We start from the raw sequence: 25,165 nt of genomic DNA, 5'->3' as shown, positions 1-25,165 counted from the left end.
GGCTTCTTCCTTTCTGAGCGGCCTTTCAGGTTATGTCGATATAGGACTCGTTTTACTGTGGATATAAATACTTTTGTACCAGTTTCCTCCAGCATCTTCACAAGGTCCTTTGCTGTTGTTCTGGGATTGATTTGCAATTTTTGCACCAAAGTACGTTCATCTCTAGGAGACAGAACGTGTCTCCTTCCTGAGTGGTATGGCGGCTGCGTGGTCCCATGGTGTTTATACTTGCATACTATTGTTTGTACAGATGAAGGTGGTACCTTCAGGCGTTTGGAAATTGCTCCCAAGGATGAACCAGACTTGTGGAGGTCTTGGCTGATTTCTTTTGATTGTCCCATGATGTCAAGCAAAGAGGCACTGAGTTTGAAGGTATGCCTTGAAATGCATCCACAGGTACACCTCCAATTGACTCAAATTATGTCAATTAGCCTATCAGAAGCTTCTAAAGCAATGACATCATTTTCTGTAATTTTCCAAGCTGTTTAAAGGCACAGTCAATTTAGCGTATGTAAAATGCTGACCCACTGGAATTGTGATTCAGTGAAATAATCAGTCTGTAAACAATTGTTGGGAAAAATACTTGCGTCATGCACAAAGTAGATGTCCTAACTGACTTGCCAAAACTATAGTTTGTTAAAACTTCTTAGGGATAGCCCCCTTTTTTTCAATTTTCGCCTAAATGACATACCCAAATCTAACTGCCTGTAGCTCAGGCCCTGAAGCAAGGATATGCATATTCTTGGTACCATTTAAAAGGAAACACTTTGAAGTTTATGTGAATTGAATGTAGGAGAATATAACACAATAGATCTGGTAGAAGAAAATACAAAGAAATAACCAACTTTTTTTTTTACCACCATCTTTGAAATGCAAGGGAAAGGCCACTGTTATAGCCATCACTCTGGTTGTAATTCCGATAGTGCCCACAAGATGGCAGCAGTGTGCGCGCAAAGTTTCAGATGGATAACTTGGAGTATGAGTGATCCCCAAGACTGTTAGTGTGAAGTCCCCAGGTACATTTGGCAAATTTTGAAAAAGACATTCATATCCCATTTTTCTGCAAGAATATTGTCAAATCTGTATACTTGGACTTTGATTTAGCTTTTCAAGTATTAGTAGCCATATTATTAGTTCAACATTTGCAAAACAACCAGTTTTCATAACTTCATAACTCTGAATATCCTTATAATTTTTGTCCAAAATGAAAAGGCATGCTGTCGGACAAGGTTAGTACCTACATTTTACGACATATACATGGTTTCCGGGATACTCCCGGGAAGCCCAGCTCATTGGCTATCTAGCTAGCTTTGTTTGACCCAGATTGCTGATTATTTGACAAGATACATTAGTTCAAGTGATGGCCGCCCGCGTCATTGGCGTGCCATGAAGGTGATGCTCTCTGACCAAATATGGTGTTCTATAGGATATACTACACCCCTAATGAAATGGTGAAGTCTTGTTACCTTCTAGGATCTCTGAGGAATAGATACGAACGTGATTTGACTCGTTCAAACAACGTTTAGGGTGAGATTTCACAGATTCTTTTCTTTGTATTTCCACTCGTTCAATTTGCAAAATCGATCGTGTGTGCTATATGGACCTTTTTAGGATATGAAAAATGATTTTATCTAACAAAACGACACTTCATGTTATCTCTGGGACCCTTTGGATGATAACTCAGAGCAAGATTTCAGAATGTAAGTTCACATTTCACCTTCAGAGGTGAATTTATCAAACCTATTGTGTTCAAAAAAGTGTTTTGTTGTTAGGCGCTCTCCTCAAACAATAGCATGGCATTTCTTTGCAGTAATAGCTACTGTAAATTGGACAGTGCAGTTATATTAAAAAAAATGTAAGCTTTCAGCCGATATAAGACACAGATATAAGATGTGCCGACGTTTGTTGTTTCTCTAAAATCTGCTATCTTGATATAACGCACTGCATGATTTACAACTGTCCCGTTGACGGAACGCCGATCCTTATTTAACAAGACATTTGTGGAGTGGTTGAAAAACAAGTTTTAATGACTCCATCCTATGTGTATGTAAACTTCTGACTTCAACTGTAGATATCTATGTGATTTGCATTTGGGGGTTATTGAACTGTCTTTGGTAGATAGATAGTTATTACTTTCTGAACTTCTGCTCTTAGCTCTGACTCCTATAGAGATGTGTAAAAAAAAAAAAAAAAAAAAGTTACGTGGACAAATTTGTGGATATTTTCATAATAATCAGGGATCAGAAACAACCATACGCTGAGTATACAACATATTAAGAACACCTGCTCTTTCCCTGACTTAGCTTTCACCTGATCAGTCTATGATTCCTTATTGATGGCATCTGTTAAATCCACTCCAATCCGTGTAAAATAAGGATTTTGAAGCATTGAGACATGGATTGTGCATGTGTGCCATTCAGAGGGTGAATAGGCAACACAAAAGATTGAAGTGCCTTTGAACGGCGTATGACAGGCGCACTGGTTTGCACAAGTTTTGTGTCAAGAACTGCAACGCTGCTGGGTTTTTCACGCTCAACAGTTTCCTGTCTGTATCACGAATACATACGGGAACCTGCATCCCTGTATAACGCTATTGACACCTTGTATAGTCGTGGCCAAAAGTTTTGAGAATTACACAAATGTTAATTTTCACGAAGTCTGCTGCCTCAGTTTGTATGATGGCAATTTGCATATACTCCAGAATGTTATGAAGAGTGATCAGATGAATTGCAATTAATTGCAAAGTCCCTCTTTGCCATGCAAATGAACTGAATCCCCCAAAAACATTTCCACTGCATTTCAGCCCTGACACAAAAGGACCAGCTGACATCATGTCAGTGATTCTCTCGTTAACACAGGTGTGAGTGTTGACGAGGACAAGACTGGAGATCACTCTGTCATGCTGATTGAGTAAGAATAACAGACTGGAAGCTTCAAGAGGAGGGTGGTGCTTGGAATCATTGTTCTTCCTCTGTCAACCATGGTTACCTGCAAGGAAACACGTGCCGTCATCATTGCTTTGCACAAAAAGGGCTTCACAGGCAAGGATATTGCTGCCAGTAAGATTGCACTTAAATCAACCATTTATCGGATCATCAAGAACTTCAAGGAGAGCGGTTCAATTGTTGTGAAGAAGGCTTCAGGGCGCCCAAGAAAGTCCAGCAAGCACCAGGACCGTCTCCTAAAGTTGATTCAGCTGCGGGATCAGGGCACCACCAGTACAGCATCTGCACGCACAGTGAAGCGAAGACTTTTGGAGGATGGCCTGGTGTCAAGAAGGGCAGCAGAGAAGCCACTTCTCTCCAGGAAAAACATCAGGGACAGACTGATATTCTGCAAAAGGTACAGGGATTGGACTGTTGAGGACTGGGGTGAAGTCATTTTTTCTGATGAATCCCCTTTCCGATTGTTTGGGGCATCCGTAAAAAAGCTTGTCCGGAGAAGACAAGGTGAGCGCTACCATCAGTCCTGTGTCATGCCAACAGTAAAGCATCCTGAGACCATTCATGTGTGGGGTTGCTTCTCAGCCAAGGGAGTGGGCTCACTCACAATTTTGCCTAATAACACAGCCATGAGTAAAGAATGGTACCAACACATCCTCCAAGAGCAACTTCTCCCAACCATCAAGGAACAGTTTGGTGACGAACAATGCCTTTTCCAGCATGATGGAGCACCTTGGCAAAAGTGATAACTAAGTGGCTCGGGGAACAAAACATCGATATTTTGGGTCCATGGCCAGGAAACTCCCCAGACCTTAATCCCATTGAGAACTTGTGGTCAATCCTCAAGACAAACAAAAACCCACAAACTCCAAGCATTGATTATGCAAGAATGGGCTGCCATCAGTCAGGATGTGGCCCAGAAGTTAATTGACAGCATGCCAGGGAAGATTGCAGAGGTCTTGAAAAAGAAGGGTCAACACTGCAAGTATTGACTCTTTGCATCAACTTCATGTAATTGTCAATAAAAGCCTTTGACACTTATGAAATGCTTGTAATTATATTTCGGTATTCCATAGTAACATCTGACAAAAATATCTAAAGACACTGAGGCAGCAGACTTTGTGAAAATTAATATTTGTCATTCTCAAAACTTTTGGCCACAACTGTAGAGTCCATGCCCCGACGAATATTGCAACTCAATATTAGGAATGTGTTCCTAATGTTTGGTATACTTGTATTTTTACTAGCTATGGAATAACCCATTGATGATCAAGTGGCGCTGTAATCTGTTCAGAACCTAAATGGATACATGCCATATTATAGTGGGTTTCAAACTAGGGCTGGGAATTGCCAGGGACCTCACAATACGATATTCAATCAATCAATCAATTTTATTTTATATAGCCCTTCGTACATCAGCTAATATCTCGAAGTGCTGTACAGAAACCCAGCCTAAAACCCCAAACAGCTAGTAATGCAGGTGTAGAAGCACGGTGGCTAGGAAAAACTCCCTAGAAAGGCCAAAACCTAGGAAGAAACCTAGAGAGGAACCAGGCTATGAGGGGTGGCCAGTCCTCTTCTGGCTGTGCCGGGTGGAGATTATAACAGAACTATGCCAAGATGTTCATAAGTGACAAGCATGGTCAAATAATAATCATGAATAATTTTCAGTTGGCTTTTCATAGCCGATCATCAAGATATTATCACAATACTTTGGCGCTGATACGATTCGTGTTGCGATTCAATGCTGTGACGAGACGGCCTTGAGAACATTTGTTTTGATCAGTCATGGAAATAAAAGTGCTGAAAACAAATTGGCTCCCTATTTCAAAAGAAGTTGGAGAACAAGCTATGAATAGTGCTGAGCGATTAACTGTTTTTTAGTTTTTTTTTAAGAACTCATTGACCAACATCCGTTCAATTATTTGAATTCCATTTTGTGAGGGTTTTTTCTGTGCGCTCATGAGTTTCTGTGAGTTTCTCTAGAGATAAATCATATCCAGCCCAAACTGTGCGAGATACTAGGGAGTTGTAGTTTCCAACTGGACAATATTCTAGATAGTTTAGCTCATAAAACGTGGTAATTGATTACAATGACCATAATCCATTGCACCTCTACTTGTCCGGTCTGTTTCTTTTACACCTGCTATGGAAGAGAGAAGAATGTGTGATTGTGAGGGGATATAGAGAGCAGCTGTTTCTTCCCGAGGTATCTCTACCTGAAAATACATGATCTAAGTGATTGATAGTTGGTATTCAGCAGTCATAAAAGTATTCCTTATTTACTTTAAAGAACTACAAAATAGTGATTTGTCAGACAGCATAGGCAGCAGCTCTGTTGAGATGAGAAGACTTGGAATTAAATGTTAAAATAATCAAATAATATACACCTGACATTTTTTATTAAAGTAAGGTGAATAAATTGTTATTGAACCTTTATTTAACTAGGCAAGTCACTACTAAGCAGTAATTGGCAGTTACAACCATCATGGGACTTTTTTTCTTAATAGTTTTATTCTGTGTTACAGCATTCAACCCACATAATGCATAGTGCAAATAATCGAAACCGGAATCGAAAACCGTGATAACAAATCTAACCGAAACTGAACCCCCCCCTGAAAAAGCACTAATTGCTCATCACTAGCTATGAAGTTTTGATGCAGTTACAGCCAACTAGCGCAAAAATAATATTACAATATTGTCAAAACGATACGATGTATCATCAAAAATAATATCCCAACATGTAACTGTATCGATTTTATTTCTTCCCCATCACTATTCCAAACCCTGTCCAGTGTCCACCTGTGATCTGTGTCTGTTTTAGAAAAGGCAATATGCAGGCATTTTATTTGTTTTTCTTTTGTGTCTATACACTGGCTTTTCCCCATCCTCCATGTGTGCTGATGAATTGCAGCTGGGATGATGTTCCCTGGGTTTTTATGCAAGTCAATGAAATGTGAAATGCCTGCTAATCAGTTAATGGTAGCCCTTACTTTCTGCCAATTGTTACATCAACGGATGATGTTTCTGCAAATCTGAAGCCATTTAGTGGGAACAGTCTGAACTGTCTCAGATGAGGAAGGGAAACGGGAAGAACCTCCAGTCAATGTGCAGTATGTTGAAAAAGAAGATTAGCAGCATTACTATACAGTTATTCCATTGTGTTAGTAGTCACATGTAAAAGCACACGAGAAAATGATGAGGCTTGAAGACAGACTACCATCCTCTGGCCACACCCAGACCGTCAAACGTTAACACACAATGTTCTCTTTTGCTCTTAATTGGTTTGACCCTACAATATTCATTTTAGCCATGGTAATAATATTGTTGCTGTATCAAATGCATTGATTAGCCTATTCTAGAAGAGGGTGTCATCCACACCATCAGGAAATGATTATACAAATTAGGCCTATGATAGGGTTGTGGGGGATGGGAAGGCTGCAGATAGTCAGTGAATGACTGGGGTGTTATATTTCTGTATTGATCGCCTCATTTTCTGATGACCCCAGTGCTCCCTCTCCCACTCATAATCCCCAACCTTACATGTGGTGGGCTGGCCGGATGGAGCCTTGGTTTTACTGGAAGTGCACTTAGCCCTGTTGCAGGATTTAACAAGGCCTTTTTAGCTGGACTAAGTTGAGTGCGTGGGCCAGACACAGTGGGAAGTGGCTGGCCTTCTACTGTTCTGTCTGTTTATCCTCCCCCTCCACTGTGCATACCTTTGCATTCCTGTCCATTTTTTTACATGACAGTTTTCATAGGCAATTAATGGAATATTTATTTAGAGAAACTGTGTGACCTTGCTGTATAAAGCCAGTATTACTCTCACATTACTGGTGTCTCGTGTTAACCTTACGGGCAGGGAGCATCTGTAGAGTTGAGTCAAGCTACAATAAAAAGCTATTGAAGATCTATCATCAAACTGTTGGACAATGAAATTCACTTTTCTTCAAATATCCTATGTTACAAACTGTGTGCTTTGATTGCTAAGTCATCTTTTATAACTAGTCTATGGATTGCCACCCTTTTCAGCTATTTATTAGTCACGACATTTAGGCTAGGCCAGGAGATGATACTTGTATGTGGTAGCCTATGTGCAGTCAGTGGAACTGAATGGTATTTTCCCTATTGTCTGCACTGCAGTCATAGCTTAGTCTTTTCAGTAGCCTAGGCACTGGTAATAATATTGTGTGGTATTCTTTACATTGAGTGTGATTGCACTGTGTAGTACTGTATGTTCAAGTGCTCAAAGGGAAGCTTAAGAAGACAAAGGAAATGCTGGATGCTGATGAGGCGTAGCCGCTCTTATCTCTATGTGGGCGGCTCACAGAGAGGAATTGGGGTGTGAATGATGTCTGTAGTATATTTGGGTGGTAATGCATATGATTTCCCGCATTTACATTTAAGGTATGTATATAGCCTACTGTGTTTTTTTTAAAATATTTTTTTTAAAACATTTGTTATATTTGTATGTGTTGAGGCATGGCTCACATCAGTGAGGATGGAGATAAAGAAGGAATGAGAGTGAGAAAGGGGTAATAGAAATATCCAAGGGAAAGATAGAGAAAATGGACGGAATTAAACTGAAATGAAGATCGAATAGAGGCGAGAAAGACATGGAAAGGGAGCTGGATCACAGTCGAATGATAAAATGGCGAAAAGGAGAAGTGTCTTTCTCTCTTTCCCAGTTTTTCAATTCCATATTTTGCTTTCTCTCCCTCCCCCTCTTTCTCTCCCTCCCCCATCTTTCTCTGAGAGCAGCTATAGTGATGGCATGTATTCTCTGGACAGTCTGATAAGCGCAGCTGCTGCTACAGCAGACTTTGGTTAAATAGCTTCACATGTGCAGCATGTCTGGTCTGTGCAGCTGTGTACTCTGTATGCCCCCCTGAGAAGCCACTGCACCCTTCTCATTAACTAAACATGACTCCTTAAGAGGATTATTAGCCCAATTTCTGGACAGGATGTCGGAAGCCATCAGCAGAGGGGAGAAAAACCATTACCATAATTGCATTGCGCTAGGGGAGGAGGAAAAGGGGAAGGATGCATAGATGTTTTTAAAAAAAGGAAGAAATGAGTGGCCCTGAGAGAAGAGGACGGTAGGGATGCTGGAAAGAAGCAGGCGGCAGGGGAGGATCTGCTGATAGAGAGAGGAAGGCCTGTGAGGTTGAGCAATTACTCCTCCTTGATCCCCCCCCCTGCGTCTGAGGGCTGACTTGGTATAGTCCTCCAACAATAAAACAGCCTACAGTAACCCTTCATGTGGCACATCTCTGGGTTCACACCGGTGGCCCACATTGGGTGAGGAAGGTGCAGCGTCTGCGATGCGGGCCTGTCAGAGGATGGTCCGAAAACGCCCCAGAATGGCGCCGGCTCAGTTCTTCAGATGGAGACAGGGCAGTGTGTTTAGTGTCAGGCATAGGTCTGTCTACGCCTGGCTAACTGCACCTCTCCTCTCTCTCTCTCCCTGCCTGGCAGGCTGAGCCACAGCATGAGTGAGTATTGCCTCCACACACAGACACTCTGCGTTTGTACATCTGCTCTGTCTCTGTCACGATCTGTCTGTCACCTTGTCACCTTCTCTTTCCTCTATCTCACTCTGTCACTATCTCTGTTTGTGACTATGAAGATGGTGATGATGGTGGAGGTGGTGGTGGTCAGTTATATGAATGCTTATTCTCCACACAGGAAGTGGTGGCATAAGGGTGGGGTTTCACCTCCCCTGCTCCGCTCATTGTCAGAGTAAATGAAGATGCAGGTTTTCAGCTACTGACCCATCACACTTTTTTCTTTCTATCTCTGTGGAACTGCTGAGCATCAGTACATTACATGCAGAACTAAGGGAAAAGGATGAAACATAGAATTTAACATGTAAATCCAGATGCTAGAGAATTGATTTTAAGATGTTCTAGAATGCTTTCTGTGTGTGATGTTGTAACTATGTACAGACACAGTAAAATCACTATCATTTGTGAACCTTTAGACTGCTCGTTTGACTAAGCCCTGGGAAGAATTGTATGTATGTGCGCATGTATGTATGTGACACGAATCAGCACCGTGATATGGCCCATGTGTTACATGTACATTTATTCCTATACTGTCCTTTTTTTCTTGAGTTCTACTTTAGTGAACTATAGTGAATGTTTTCTGTTCTTGCAAAATTGTATGCAGTAAATACGCCACACAAATTTTGAGGGACAATGCAATTATGTAGGAGAAGGTTCTCGAGTCAGACCAGCTGGCTATATATGTTACATACTGCACATGTGTATTTGGCTGGATATATGCCATGAATAAAAGATCCAGGGAGTTTACAGCTTCTTTGTCCATTACTCAGGGAGTTTAGAACCTAAATATGAAATGATAGCCTAAAGTGTACTGTTTTTAAATAAAAAAATGCGGATAAGTTCCCCCTCCCTTTTGACCCTTCACTTTCTGGAAACCATAGAATGATACGCATAGCCTAATCTTGGTACTCTGTTATATTCTTCCACATAATGCCAGTTCACTAGGAAATGTATACATTTATTCAGATGTATTCTCTGTGTGTCTTGTTGTGTTTGGAGACATGACCTGAGCTCTCCTGGTATATAAATAGCTCCATTGTCAGCTCTTAGGGTGCAAACTGGGTAGAACCTGTTTCGTTTGGAGAGCAGAATCTCCTGAGGGGGGCGCTCCTTTCTCTCTGGCACAGACGATGGGAGGACCGAGCACAATGACTGAGCAAGAAATGTAATTGGCAAGATATAGCAGGAAATCTTCCTTTGAATAGAGGATAGGTACTGCTCTTATTGCTTACGATACTGAAAAGCCTCAGCTTCCCCCTCCTTTCGCGCTCTCCGCACTGTTCATTTACACTTGTCATTTGACGGTTGGCTGCTGAAGTAATAAGTCAATGATAATTTATAGCTGTCAGTCAAGATGCGGACTGCTGCCACTCTGATGTCTGGTCTGGTGATGTGATGGATTGGACAGACTGGGGCGAGGGTTTGAGCCTGTGGGGAAGGTTTGAGCCTGTGGCGAAGGGGGAGGGGCTGAGGCAGGGTGAGGTGGGGAGGGCTGGACGGGATGCTGCGCGGTCCGTCCTAGAGATGACAGGCGCCGAGACAGTCTGCAGGAAAAGGCCCATTATCTGAGAGAAGGGGATAGACTACTATATATATCATACTGACACCTGGAAAATACGAAATCCATTAGGCTTCGGTTTGCTCTTTTCTTTTTTTCGCCAGTTCTACCGTTTATTTACATTTTTTACATATTTCAATAGTATCTCCTAATGCTGGGCGAGGAAGTGTAAATGTGTGCCATTGTGATTTGCAGGCCTTAATCGCAGACTAAAGTATGACATTACCCTTTTCAGCTTTAAAAATGTCTTGTCTGCATTAAAGGGAATTCCACTCGAAAAGGCATGAGATTGTCTATCGGTTATTCCTCTGAATCAGACTTATGGAATATGGAAGGCAACGATAGGCTAAATTATCAGATTTTTAATGCAAATAAATGTCCTCACATTGTAAAAGGGTGTGGCTGGCATTTAGCCTAGTTGTTAAAGCCAGTGTCCACTATCACAGAGAATGGGCGTAGTGAGAGTGACATCCATTGTGCTGACTATCAGGGTATCTGTGTCATTGTGGCAGGCCTGTCACCACTGTGGTACCATTCATTCATGGGCTGGAATTTGGTTTCTTAACGATCCGCGATGGCTCTATGGACGATTCAGCACCACCATTTTTCATATAGTAGGCTATATCTTATTCTCAGCTTCTAACCCCACCATGGTTTAGATGCATTGACCCCTCAACCACCGCCCTCTTTTACATTGCTGTGTGTCTGGGTGGGTGAGTTTTATTCCCCCCACCCCTCCCTCCCCTCTCGGGCTGGCTGGCTGCCTGGTGGCAACGTACAGCTCCACTACGAGGGCGGTTCTGCCTGTTCTGGGCACAAAATTTTTCTCTTTCTCTTCGGACATCGGAAGGAGTGGAGGCTGATGTTTCTCTGTGCGTGCCAAAGTGTACATTAATTAGCTTACTCTATGTGAGATGGTGAGCACAGTCTACGTGCACCTACACAGCTGTGCAAATTTGCTCATGAATTAAACCCATGATTAACATGACAAAACAAGATGTCAATTTGAGTTCCTTGTATGTAGGAATTGCAATAGTGATGTCATTTTTTATTTTGGTACTGAAATGTAGGCTTGCTATATCACCATTTTGAGCCCTTAAGGAAGTGAGACAGCAGACAGACGAACATTTTAGTCTCTTCAAGATGCATCCATCCGTCTCTTGTATATCATGTTAGCCAGTTGAATGTAGATGCTGATGAATCTCAGCCCACTGTGGAGTTTGTTCCCTAAGGTAGGAAATTGAAGATGGGATGATATGAGGACAAAGGGCCAGGTGCGGTGCGTCTAATCGACTGGTGCTCATCATCAGTCAGGCTTCGTTGAATTAGCTGTAAAATGCCTTGAGATGGGCTCTGGGTTTGTGGGGATGGGATGGAGCATGAAAATGGCTTGACAAGATACGTAACAGGAGTTATTTTTGAGTGGTTAGAATGTCAGGTCAGGAGGAGGCTTCTACGGCTACTAAGAACATGAAGTTGCTATGCCCTGATTGCTGGCCTCCCATTTTTAGCACAGCGTTCATGATGATAGTTCTACTCCTTAGTTAGCCCTTGCAGATAGCATTTTGCAGGAGACCTGACTGTGTGGTCAAGTGGAATGTTGGTTAAAGCCATTCTAACCTCCAGCATTTCTGTCTTTCCAGGGCTTTCTGAAGAATGAGAGGGACAATGCGCTGCTCTCTGCAATCGAGGAGTCACGTCGCAGGGTAAGTGGCACTCTCTTGGCTGACTGGTTTGCCATGACCACACCCTCTCTGCACCCCATGTTCACATCTAATAATCCCATTTGGCTTTAACATACCTGGGGCCTCATTTATCAATATTGCGTTGAAACTATTCTAAAATAGTACTTACGGAAGGAAATTAGATTGTTCGTACACAGAAAAAGTGTGATTTGTCAAACAATCCTATGAGCATCATACGCACACTGGTAGGAGATCCATTGATAAATACCAATTGTTTGCAGCCTCAGTGCTGGTGCACAACCTAGGCTATTAGCATTTCGAAACGTCCCTAATTAACGATAGACAATCATCCCTTTAAAGCCTGTGGGAATATACAACGCTGTACCATGAACTGGCCTACAACGGCGCAACTCAAAAAAGCTAAGGGAAAAAAAGAACTTTTCTGAGACTGAAATAGAGGTGCTAGTGTCAGAGATTGAATACAACCAAAATGTTTTATTTCACTCGCCCAGTTGTGGTTTGACCAGTAAAATTTAATACAGCTACGAAGAGAGAACTGTCCTAATGGTCCTAAGTTGCTTTAGCAATGGCAATATACTTCAAATGAGTAGGCAACACTCACCAATAAGCCATTCATCCTCAACAGCACGAAGGCGTATAGACCAGCATTGCTGTTTTGTAAAATGAACGAGTCGTGCGTTCCACCTGGCCAACACATTCAGCAACATTTTATTGCGTATCACGTGACCTGCACATTGAGTGGAAGCCTTTTCTGTTCACATAGTTTTAACTCATTTTGGGATGGCGCTTTTATGGCGATGTGGGTGCCGTCTCTTGCGCCGTTCGTATTTGGGAACCCATTGGTGGCGAAGAAACCCCTGTTGTGCTGTGGTTTATGGAAATTGTATGTTTCAATTTGTATGTTATTGCATACAAAACATTGGTTCATCAAGGGATGTGAGATGCCGATGGGCAAGCTCTTGCTGAAAAGTGCCCGTTGCCAAAAACCTGAGGGTAGATAGCACTTTGATGTTCACCGGACTAGCCTTTCTAAATGGGTTTTAAATCCTCGCAAGGATCCTATAAGATTGGTTTTGGGAAACGATATCTGATGAGCCAATCTGTCGTTTCTGCAAAAATAGTCCTACCTGTTTCTAAAAACGCTCACTCTGCGAAATGCAGCGTGTGCTAAATCTTCCAACCGAGCAAAATCAGCCATCTCTCATTCCATTTCCCATTATCTCCGTCTTTTATAGTATTTCAGAAATAGTTTAAAATTCACATGTGCCACTAATTTAACAAATTACTGTACTTTATAGGGATTATTATTGTAACAAATGCATTGATATGGTCACAATGAAAATACAATTAACTCTCACATATATTTTCCACATCCTACGCTTGACAAGCAGTTCCCTTATTCCACCACTGGTCATGGCTATGTGTAAATTTATGCACCAGCTCAAGCAAACATTCATATTGATAAATCTCACACTTTGCTAAGGTTTCCCTCCATGGCATCTTGACATACCAAATGTTCTCCTGAATAGGCTATAGTTGCAATCTGTCTCGCACTTTTTAATAAAACGAATAAACCCATACCCTGTGTTGTCAATCATGACTTGCTCACCTTGTACCAATATAAACCCTTTGCCTATTATCTTTCTTAAATGGTTTCCTCTGCATGAGTTCAGACCAGGTTTAATTAGGAACAGTTCTAATTATCATCCACTGTCCCGGTGGGATTGAGATAGATAAGGTCTCTGGATTCTAATCGGTTCTTGGCTAAATCTGGACCAGCCATAAATGCAGACCCACTTTAGTGTCACAATCCCATCCCTCCACACACCCAGGCATCACAGGGCGTGAGCCACTTTGAAGAGCCTGCATAGTCCCAGATCTCACTTTTACTGTGTGGGGCCTCAGGATACCTGCATGGGTGATTGGAGGTGTTTATTGTGCACAGATAAAGAGCCTTCAGAAAGTATTCATACCCCTTGACTTATTGCACATTTTGTTGTGTTACAGCCTGAATAAAAACTATTTTGTTGTTTTTTCTCATTCATCTATACCCAATACCCCATAATGACAAAGTGAAAACATGTTTTTAGAAATGTTTGCACATTTATTGCAAATTAAATACAGAAATATCTCATTTACATAAGTATTCACACTCCTGAGTCAATACATGTTAGAATCACATTTGGCAGCGATTACAGCTGAGAGTTTTTTTGGTTAAGTCTCTAAAGCGTTGCACACCTGGATTGGACAATATTTGCACATTATTCTTAAAACAATTCTTCAAGCTCTGTCAAGTTGGTTGTTGATCATTGCTAGACAGCAAAGTCTTTTCATAGATTTTCATGCTGATTTAAGTCAAAACTGTGACTAGGCCACTCAAGAACATTTGTCTTGGAAAGCAACTCAAGTGTATATTTGGCCTTGTTGTAGGTTAATGACCTGCTGAAAGGTGAACTTGGAAAGCAGAACCAGGTTTTCCTCTAGGATTTTGCCTGTGCTTAGCTCTATTCCAATTATTTTTATCCTAAAAAACTCCCTAGTCCTTGCCGATGACAGGCATATCCATAACATGATGCAGCCACCACCATGCTTGAAAATATGAAGTGGTACTCAGTGATATGTTGTTGGATTTTCCCCAAACATAACGCTTTGTATTCAGGACATAAAGTGAATTTCTTTGCCACATATTTGTAGTTTTACTTTAGTGCCTTATTGCAAACAGGATGCGTGTTTTGGAATATTTTTATTCTGTACAGGCTTCCTTCTTTTCACTCTGTCATTTAGGTTACTTTTGTGGAGTAACTACAATGTTGTTGATCCATCCTCAGATGATACTTTAGCCTAATTTGCTACATAGGTCATCTGCCTTTTTTTCAATTATTTTCCATTGGACAAAATATTTAACCCACATGTTGGCCTAGGTTTTTTTTGCCAAACTAACAATGTCTTACTGTATGTAAATTATTTTATTTGATTTCAACTAACTTATGTTTTAATTCAATTAAGGCTGTGATTGGAGAAAACTAACGGTTTTAAGTCACCATTGGCCTCTTGGTGAAATCGCTGAGCGGTTTCCTTCCTCTCCGGCAACTGAGTTAGGATGCCTGTATCTTTGTAGTGACTGGGTGTATTGATACACCATCCAAAGTGTAATTAATACCTTTGAAATGCTCAAGGGATATTCAATGTCTGCTTCTTCTTTTTTTACCCATCTGCCAATATGTGCCACCCTTTGCGAGGCATTGGAAAACCTCCCTGGCCTTTGGTTGAATCTGGGTTTGAAATTCACTGCTTGACCGAGGGACCTTAGAATTGTACGTATGTGTGGGGTACAGAGATGAGGTAGTCATTTAAAAAATCTTGTTAAACACAATTGCACATAGTGAATCCATGCAACTTATTATGTGACTTGTTAGGCACGTATTTAGGCTTGCCATAACAAAAGGGTTGAATACTTATTGACTCAAGACATTTCAGCTTTTAATTATTTATTAATTTGCAATGATATCTAAAAACATAATTCCACTTTGACATTATGGATGGGGTATTGTGTGTAGGCCAGTCGCACACAATCTCAATTTAACACATTTTAAATTCAGGTTGTAACACAACAAAATGTGGAAGAAATCGAGGGGTGTGAATACTTTCTGAAGGAACTGTATCTCCCATGGCGAGAGTTTTTGCAGCGTTGGCTATTTTAAATAAATCATGTGCTTTGTAACCCATTTATGCAGCCTATCCTGGTTCTCTCAATTATTTCAAATTGGTCTGTCCAAATTAAATTTGTTCTCTCTCTCTCTTCGTACTTACGTGTTCTCTGTTCTTGTTCTCTGTCAGACGTTCCTCCTGGCAGAGGAGTACCACCGTGAGTCCATGCTGGTTCAGTGGGAGCAGGTGAAGCAGAGAGTACTGCACACCTTGCTGGGAGCAGGGGAAGATGCTCTGGATTTCAGCCAAGACGTAGAGGTCAGTGTCTCCATCTGATGTTTATCATTGTCCGATAAACCCTATGAACTCCAGTGCATAAAGCACACATCCAGATATAATCTATATACATATAATATATGACTTGACCACATTGAGATAAATAACGCACTCATCAAAAATGTTTACTGACCCAGATGGATGTTGCAGAATTCAATAGGCCCCTCCCATTTGCGAGAATTTTCCTTAAATATTTTCTTTTTCAAAACATAAATGGCAAGCACTCTTGTTTTTAATAATGGATAATGATCCAGCACATTCAGTTGGGGTCTCCCACAATGTTATCAGTCTTTACCAAAGCAATGTTTGTTTTATGTTACTTTGTTTAGTTAACCTTCAGGGCTCCAGATATTTAGCACAGTAGGAAAACTGCTGTGGTATTTACAATTTCCTAACTGTAGTTCTTACACATTGTCCTGTGGAGTGTGTGTGTGTGTGTGTGTGTGTTAGAGTTGATTTGGAGGGATTTGTCTTTCCCTGTGCTTATTGAATTATTAACCAACAGTTACATTTTAAATTTGTGACCTGCTGTTCACTCTCTATGCCAGAAACACACTACCTACTGTGTTCAGTTGTTGCTGTCTATACTCTCTTCTCTTATAATGCCATGTCTCATACAGCATTTATACTGCCCTATACATGGAATATACATTTATACTTCCCTATACATGGAATATACATTTATACTGCCCTATACATGGAATATACATTTATACTGCCCTATACATGGAATATACATTTATACTGCCCTATACATGGAATATACATTTATACTGCCCTATACATGGAATGTACATTTATACTGCCCTATACATGGAATGTACATTTATACTGCCCTATACATGGAATATACATTTATACTGCCCTATACATGGAATATACATTTATACTGCCCTATACATGGAATGTACATTTATACTGCCCTATACATGGAATGTACATTTATACTGCCCTATACATGGAATGTACATTTATACTGCCCTATACATGGAATGTACATTTATACTGCCCTATACATGGAATGTACATTTATACTGCCCTATACATGGAATGTACATTTATACTGCCCTATACATGGAATATACATTGTATGGGTGTGTCCCTTTTGTTCTCAAGAATACATGGTTGATCTGGATAAATGTTTATGCGTGTACGTGCGTGCATTTTATAATGCGCGTGCATTCAACCGTGAGCTTTGTTCACAATGGCTTTCACGCTATGTTGGTCACGACTACAATTATGAGCAACAAAGATTGAGGCTATAACCCTTCGTTTCTCTCGCCATCACATAACTACACACTTTTAGTCACAATTTTTTAGGTTTACCCTGTCCTCTCAGGGCAGCTTTCTATTTGACGTTCAGTGAAATGACTTGTCATGTATCGTCTCCCTGTCTGTTTGTGTTGCAGCCCAGCTTTGTGAGTGACGCAGGGACTCCTGGGCGGAGTGCTCTTGACAGCGTGGAGGTAGCCTATGGACGACAGGTTAGTCATTTGGCCTGACGCTGATTGCAGTGCAGCACCACTTAACGTGAGATACCTACAGTACATAGCAAAAAAAGGGAAGTGCAGTCTGCAATTAGTATCACTTAAAATGTTCAAAGATGTGAATCACCAAACCCGTTCTCTCTCATGTATTTTATAAATTTCCCTATGTGACGATATTAGACTTTAATAGGCTGTAATACATCCAGTCAGCCTGGGGCTAAGTGCCCTGGAACCTTGTGGGCTGAAATGGATGCACAGCCTCAGTCAGGATGCAGCTGCACTGTAGTGCACTTCACTTCATAGTTATGGGGTCCTGCTAAACAAGGCAGCAATAGATCAAAGAATTGATTAGCTGGCAGAGCCAGGGCATGCTGGGTAATTTCTCTGCTCCACTGCACGGGGGTCGGACAGCCTGTCTCTGTATCGTCCTCCCCAGTCACTCGATAAACACTGGAGTTTTAGTCCACTGGTTAAAGAGGACAGAATGTGTCGCCATATTGCCTGCGGTGTCATCATGCTGCTCTTTATGATCTTCTTTGATGACCTCCTGAACGTTTTCATCCTTTTTGTCCTGTTTTTCATCATCCATCACTTCTCTATGCGGTCATAGTGTTCCCTGGGGACGACTGGGACCGGGGCGCGGATCAGGGCCCCCTGGTCTTAGTGCTGAAACGGACAGCATTCAGTCTGTCAGTACCTGTCTGTCCTCTGACCCATCTGTAAGTGTTTCTCTGCTTTTGTTCCGCCTCAGATCTACGTCTTCAATGAGAAGATAGTGAACGGACACATCCAGCCCAACCTGGGAGACCTCTGTGCCTCAGTGGTAGACAGCCTGGATGACAAGGTTAGCTTCACGGAACCATTCCACATTCCTTTGTCTCTGTCTACGTTTGTCTTCCGCTGGGTTGGTAAATGGCCAGTTGTGGACATTTTGGATAACGAGTGTGTATATCTGAATGAGTATATATGTTTGTCTCTACAGAACGTGTCAGATATGTGGCTGATGGTGAAGCAGATGACAGACGTGCTGCTGGTCCCAGCCAAAGACACGCTGAAGAGCCGCACGTCCGTGGACATGAAGATGGCTTTCGTCACGCAGGCCCTGCAGTTCCTGGAGAACAGGTCAGGGGGGAGAGCCGTAGAATTAGAATGAGAACACTCCCTAAATGTATTGCAAAATACACATGTAGTTACCCCTCCACTAACGTTTCTCTTTGTCTTCCCTCTACGGCAGCTACAAGAACTACACCATGGTGACGGTGTTTGGGAACCTGCATCAGGCCCAGCTGGGCGGAGTCCCTGGCACCTATCAGCTGGTGTGCAGCTTCCTCAACATCAAACTACCAGGGCCTCTGCCAGGCATGCAGGTACTACTGCCCCCCGCACTGCAGCACATTCTGCTAGAAACAACATTAGCACTGTGCCCAGCCTTACTTACTAGTCCAGCCTTCCCTGGACTATTACAGTTGGCGTTTTTACTAAGTGTGGTGTAGAGACATGCAGGTTAACTCTGCTGTGTGTGTGTTTATAATAGGATGGTGAGGTGGAGGGTCACCCAGTCTGGGCTCTGATCTACTACTGCCTGCGCTGTGGGGACCTGGGGGCTGCCATGCAGGTGGTGAACCGGGCTCAGCACCAGCTGGGAGACTTCAAGACCTGGTTCCAGGAATATATGAACAGCCCTGACAGACGGTAGGAACCTCACACATAATGTACCTCCGCTGTGTTAGTAAACTGTTCTAGGCTGATTAGCTTTCCATTTCACTTTCTCCTGGAATTTGATGTGCTGTAACAATATGGCTCAGAACACCAAAGCACCCGTGTGATTTCTTTGCTCATATGAATCGGATCTAATCTCCTTAGTACTCATTTTCTCTCCATCTCTTTCTGTCTACTGCTCTCTGTCTGACCTGTGCTGTGTCCTCTCCTCAGCTTGGCCCCTGCCACAGAGAACAAGCTGCGTCTCCACTACCGCAAAGTGCTGAGGAACAGCGCTGACCCCTACAAGAGGGCCGTCTACTGCCTCATTGGGAAGTGTGACATCGCAGACAACCATGGAGAGGTGGCCGACAAAACCGAGGACTACCTGTGGCTCAAGGTGCTTGCCTGATGACCAGTCTGTAGAGTCAGGATATTAATATTTTACCACTGTACATGATACGTAGCGCTAGTTGGGGAGAATCAGGTCAAATAGGTTTGCCTATTGTAAATGAACCCTCACATTAACGTAGACCTGTCCCTTCCTCCATGCCCACAGCTCAACCAGGTGTGCTTCGATGACGACGGCAGCAATGCTCCTCAGGACAGACTGACACTGGCCCAGCTACAGAAACAGCTTCTAGAGGACTATGGTGAGTTCAGAACACTTCTGGGTACATGACAGCCAGACTACTAATTTGAACAAAAATAGACCTTCAATACTAATTCTGTTCTAAGAGAGAATACTGTCTAGGACTGGAGGACTCTATTAAAGTAGAGTTGTGTAATATCACCACTTCTCAGTCCCCCCTGGGAACTGCTCTGCTCAGATAAAGGCTTCACTGTTCACTCTTAAGACTTAAACTTTTCTTAAGTTTTATCAGACATAAGGAGGCAAAGTTCTCCCACCTGGAGGATGAATCATGGCTTGTTATCTCGCTCATTTCCACACAGTGCAATAAAAGGTGACTGTGACTCATAGATAAGCTTGCTGCCTTTCAAAATGGCTGATGTATTCATGTTTACTTCCTACTTGGTTGAACATGAACTTTACTGAGAGGGATTAATGCAAGTTGATGACTAAGTAGTAGAAGTGGAATAGTTTTGATTTGTTTGTAATTGTTTAGAATCTTTGTAATGCGGCGCAAATACATTTCTGACTTTATTAATATATATTCAATTAGCATGTTCTATTCCCTTTCCCATGATGTGAATGTGATCCTAATGATTTAGAGTTTATTTCTGTTCCTTATCTGCAGGAGAGTCCCACTTCTCAGCCATCCAGCAACCGTTCCTGTACTTCCAGGTGCTGTTCCTCACGGCCCAGTTTGAGGCTGCGGTGGCCTTCCTGTTCCGGGTGGAGCGTCTACGCAGTCATGCTGTTCACGTGGCTCTGGTTCTCTACGAGCTAGGGCTGCTGCTCAAGTCATCTGGACAGAGCGCACAACTGTGTACGTCAGGCTACGTGTTTGACTTCCTCTACATTTGCATAATTTATAGTCTCACACTTGTATCTCACACTTGTTTCTTGTAGTTTTGAAGCTGATGGCTACTGATAAGTGAATGTTTTTCTACGTTTCAGTGAGTCAGGAGGCTGGGGACCCCCCTATGGTCCGACGGCTCAACTTCATCCGTCTCCTCATGCTCTACACACGCAAGTTTGAGTCCACAGACCCCCGGGAAGCTCTACAGTACTTCTACTTCCTACGGTTCGTTAAGTTACATTGCAGCCATCCTCCTAAGAGATGCTGCTGTCAGTTGGAGAGACCTCTCCACCACTCCACTGTGTCAATAACACTTGGAGGCATGGCGGTATAAAGGGAAAATGAAGTCTTTGTTAGGGGATTTCTGGGTGATTGAAGAGATGAGGCCTCATGAATAAGCCAGTGGGCCATGAATCCAGTTCACCATGAATAATACAGAGGCTTTCACACATGCCCTTGGTTGGGTCATTTACTCTTTCTATTGGGGTTAAGAGAATTAAGCGTTTTGATTAGAGCCTTCAGACCTCTATTGTTAATTAAAAGCTGTAATGTGTATCAAATAGTTTTGTTTGAATATCAAATATGTGATTGTCTATCCTCTCTTCCTTTTGGGTACAGGAATGAAAAAAACAGCCAAGGAGAGAACATGTTTTTGTGCTGTGTTAGCGAGCTGGTGATTGAGAGTCGAGAGTTTGACATGCTTCTGGGAAGACTGGAAAAAGATGGCAGCAGGAAGGTAATGGTCACACCTTTGTTCTCACTCATGATAAATGTATGTTTTAAGAGAAGACTCTCAGTTCAAACCCCTCTTTAAATGTTATTCACTTCATTGTGCATAATGATCCATTTTGTGAAAGCAATCATGGTGCTGCTGATTTTTCCATTGTGTTCGCGGCACCCGGGAATGTGTATTCGGGCTGTTCAAAGAGTTGACTGTGCCTTGTGCTTCTCCCCCAGCCTGGAGTGATTGATAAATTTGCCGGAGACACGCGAGCCATTATCACAAAAGTGGCGCTGGAGGCAGAGAACAAGGGCCTGTTTGAGGAAGCAGTCAAACTGTATGAGCTGGCCAAGGTGAGCAGGGCTTTGGGTGGCAAACGTTGGGGTCAAGCAGTGTCAGTGGGTTTACTCTAGGTGAAGGAATGGGCCGAGTTGATAGAGACGAAGAGTAGAAAAAAATGAAATGTCTCCTCACATTTCTCTATTTTCCTCCTCTGATCTGTAGAATCCAGACAAGGTCCTAGAGCTGATGAACAGGCTGCTGAGTCCTGTTATTTCCCAAGTGGGCTCCACCCAGTCCAATAAGGAGAGACTGAAGAACACTGCTGTTGCCATCGCTGAGCGGTAACATCCTGGCATCATCTACATTCTGCATTACCACTGAAATTAGAACTTGTTTGACATTGCATCTTATAGGCTTACTGAAAGCAATTGTGTTAGAAAAGATGAGTGGACCATTGAGGCTAAGTTCTCTAACTTCAGTGTGTGGTCTTGTTCTCTGTTTCAGGTACCGGACCCACGGTGTCGCTGGAGAGAAGTCTGTGGACAGCACCTTCTACCTGCTGCTGGACCTCATGACCTTCTTTGATGAGTACCATGTTGGTCACATAGACCAGGCCTACGATGTGAGTCTGACACCCAGGGCTTCCTGCCTGATGGCTTACAATGCTGTTTATTCAGATGGAACTGATAGTAGTTATGATGACCTCTTCTTTAACTGTCCCTAACTTCTCCCCTGTATCTCTCTCTCTATTTATGTCAGGTTATGGAGAGACTGAAGCTGGTCCCTCTGAGTCAGAACAGTGTGGAGGAGAGGGTCGCTGCATTCCGTAATTTCAGTGATGAGGTGAGATACTGCACTCTAATTACACTCAGTATGCAGCACCACACATCCAAAGTCTACATGTAATCTTTTATCCTTTAAAAAAAAAAATATTGATTACATGCTCAGTAAACAACAGGTGTGGAGTAGCAATGAAATTGTTATTTATTGACCCTTCCCAACAATGCAGCGAGGAAGAAAACAGAGAAATTATAGAAAAGTAAAACAAATAATAGATACAAATGCTATATACAGTACCGAGTCGTTGTGCAGGGATATGAGGTAATTGGTGGAGATATGTACATATAATTAGGAATAAACGTGACAGATAGTAAATGGTAGTATCAGCGTATGTGATAAGTCAAAGTTAGTACAAAAGGGTCAATGCAGATAGTCCGGGTAGCTATTTGGTTAACTATTTAACAAACTATTTAGCAGTCTCATAGCTTGTGGGTAGAAGCTTTTCAGGGTCCTCCTGTTGGTTCCAGACGTAGTGCATCTTGACTGCTTGCCGTGCAGTAGCAGAGGGAACAGTTTATGACATGGGTGGCTGGAGTCTTTGAGCATTTGCAGGGCCTTCCTCTGACATCGCCTGCTATAGAGGTTCCGGACAGCATGGAGCTCGGCCCCAGTGATGTACTGGGCCGTAAGCACTGCCCTCTGTAGCACTTTGGATGCCAAGCAGTTGCCATACTAAGCGGTGATGCAGCCAGTCAAGATGCTCTCAATGGTGCAGATGTAGAACTTTTTGAGGACAACGGCCTGTTTGAGGAAGCATGAAACTAAATGAGCTGGCCAAGGTGAGCAGGGCTCTGGGTTGCAAAGGTCCCTGTCTTACCTGCATTGTCCTTTGCATGTTGTTCCAGGTCAGGCATAATTTGTCGGAGGTTCTCCTGGCCACCATGAACATCCTGTTCATGCAGTACAAACGTCTGAAGGGCGCCACAGCAGGAACCCCTGGTCGACCACAAAGATCCATGGAGGACAGAGACTCGGTGAGGAGATGGTGACCTCTCAGGGCAATACTGGCCATGGGATAAAAATGGAGGGACTTTATTAAGTCATTGAGGGACTTTTGGGGGCTATGTGTTGTGATGGACTGGGCAGTAGAGACATGCCTCTGCTCTATTATATGTTATTTCATTGAATAATGAGTACTGCACCATCTTGTTTTGACACAGGGTTGATTTCACTGTCAACTCTAAGATGTTAACATGCCCTTTTGGCATTTTCTGTGTTTGTCAACAGCAACTGCGCAGCCAGGCTCGAGCACTGATCACGTTTGCTGGGATTATCCCATACCGCATGGCAGGCGACACCAATGCCCGGCTGGTGCAGATGGAGGTCCTAATGAACTGACTCCAAAATACCCCAAAGCCCCAGCCATACCCATCCTTCTCATCAACTGTCTGATTTTCTTTTGTGCATTTTTCCCATTTCTTTGTCTTTATGTTGCTCCATATTTGTATTTTTTCATAAATTGAAATAAAATGTCAGTTCAATTTAATTTCTTATGCATTAATTTCATTATAAACCCATTATTTGATTCATTTTAATTTAGTTTGGCAGTTTGCTTATTGTTTTTTCCATTCTTATCCATCATGGATGGTCATCTATAAAATGATTAGTGGTATGAGTACTACCTGGATTTCAAGAAAACACTGAAAGAAATATTTTTACTCTTAGATTAATTTGGAATTATTGATTTTAAAATTAATTGTGGCTTTTGATATTATTTTATGGTAAAAGGGATAGTTAACATTTTTGGCAATGAAGCCCCCCCCCCAGAGTCAGATGAACTCATGGTGCTCAAACTGCAGGCAGAGACATAAAAATCGTATCCATGAGTATAGGAAATGTATGCACTCACTGTAAATCGTTCTGGATAAGAGCATCTGCTGAATGACTAAAATGTCAAATCTGACTGGGTAAGTAGAAAAAAGGGCTTGGTTGCCAAAATGTCAAACTATCCCTGAGACATGGCTGCCTATAGTCAAGAAGCAACAGGGAATTGCGAATCATTGCACTAGCCATAATCCAGTGGTCCAGGAGGAACAAAAGCTTGCAAAAAGTTTTAATTAAAGTATTCACAAGATGTGTGTTCTACATTAAAATCCACCTCAACAGGCGATTTTTTTAAAAATATTTTGAGAAATCATTGATAATGAGATTCTGTGGGTGCTAGAACGAAAATTCAACATCCACTGTATACTCTTCGTTGATGGAACGGCACACAGAGACAAAATGTATCCCTGCTGGTGGCTTTCTATTAGGAATTACATGATAATGATATGTCTCTTTGCTACTAGTCATACTGGATTGATTGCCTTAGAAAGGCCAATATGTTTCTTTGGATAACATTATTTTTTTATGACTGATAATATCACAGTAGCTGAAGAAATGACACAGTGTAGGTAATAACTGAATTGAAAGAACATTGTGATGGGCTTTGTCATGTGTGACGCTGCTGCACTTATTGACAGATGGTTAGAAGGGAAGGAAATGCCCTGAGAGAACACAGAAGGGAGTCTTTGCTTCACTTGGCTGCACTAGATTGTTGAAGCTGTTCCCTCTCAAACTTAACCCATTGTCACCACAGGGGACTTGTGTTCATTATGGAGAGAATCAAACTTGACTGTGCATGCTCTTTTACTGTAGTGCTTTAACTTTTCACTCACAGCCCTTCCCATCATCATTGGATCTGTGCTGGAGTTAGTTACCACCTCGGACTATGATCCTCTTTCCTTTGTTATTGAGACGGTGCTTTTACTTTGCACCACATCACAACCTGCTCTAGTGAAGATCAGTCTCTGTGTGGAGAAGACATGGACTGGGAGCTCCCTCTGCCACGGTTTATCCATTCTAAGGTGTGTGTGCTGCAGCTGGTGTTGTGAATCAGGCCGATGCCACACACCCG

General features: G+C 42.3%; 1 protein-coding gene across 4 annotated transcripts in view; it reads left to right on the top strand.

Annotated features, from left to right (window-relative positions):
* LOC139539871 (nuclear pore complex protein Nup93) overlaps positions 1 to 23,755 on the top strand; it is a 43,653-nt gene extending 19,898 nt beyond the window's left edge. For 2 of the 4 annotated variants that reach the window (XM_071343229.1, XM_071343230.1), the window contains exons 4-21: positions 11,711 to 11,773; positions 15,611 to 15,739; positions 17,167 to 17,241; positions 17,996 to 18,088; positions 18,227 to 18,366; positions 18,479 to 18,611; positions 18,779 to 18,936; positions 19,177 to 19,342; positions 19,502 to 19,595; positions 20,202 to 20,393; positions 20,525 to 20,651; positions 21,045 to 21,162; positions 21,384 to 21,500; positions 21,652 to 21,770; positions 21,934 to 22,051; positions 22,189 to 22,272; positions 23,115 to 23,243; positions 23,497 to 23,755. In XM_071343229.1, coding sequence (XP_071199330.1) covers positions 11,711 to 11,773; positions 15,611 to 15,739; positions 17,167 to 17,241; positions 17,996 to 18,088; positions 18,227 to 18,366; positions 18,479 to 18,611; positions 18,779 to 18,936; positions 19,177 to 19,342; positions 19,502 to 19,595; positions 20,202 to 20,393; positions 20,525 to 20,651; positions 21,045 to 21,162; positions 21,384 to 21,500; positions 21,652 to 21,770; positions 21,934 to 22,051; positions 22,189 to 22,272; positions 23,115 to 23,243; positions 23,497 to 23,607 — 2,166 coding nt within the window. In that variant the 3' untranslated portion in view covers positions 23,608 to 23,755. Of the gene's footprint in view, positions 1 to 8,349; positions 8,438 to 11,710; positions 11,774 to 14,979; positions 15,088 to 15,610; positions 15,740 to 17,166; positions 17,242 to 17,995; positions 18,089 to 18,226; positions 18,367 to 18,478; positions 18,612 to 18,778; positions 18,937 to 19,176; positions 19,343 to 19,501; positions 19,596 to 20,201; positions 20,394 to 20,524; positions 20,652 to 21,044; positions 21,163 to 21,383; positions 21,501 to 21,651; positions 21,771 to 21,933; positions 22,052 to 22,188; positions 22,273 to 23,114; positions 23,244 to 23,496 lie in introns of those variants that run through there. The other 2 variants (XM_071343231.1, XM_071343232.1) reach the window with 2 other exon arrangements.
* The last annotated feature ends 1,410 nt before the right edge of the window (positions 23,756 to 25,165 follow it).

Source organism: Salvelinus alpinus, chromosome 15, assembly GCF_045679555.1.
Source record: "Salvelinus alpinus chromosome 15, SLU_Salpinus.1, whole genome shotgun sequence".
NCBI lineage: Eukaryota > Metazoa > Chordata > Actinopteri > Salmoniformes > Salmonidae > Salvelinus > Salvelinus alpinus.
This window is presented reverse-complemented; position numbering and strand designations above follow the sequence as displayed.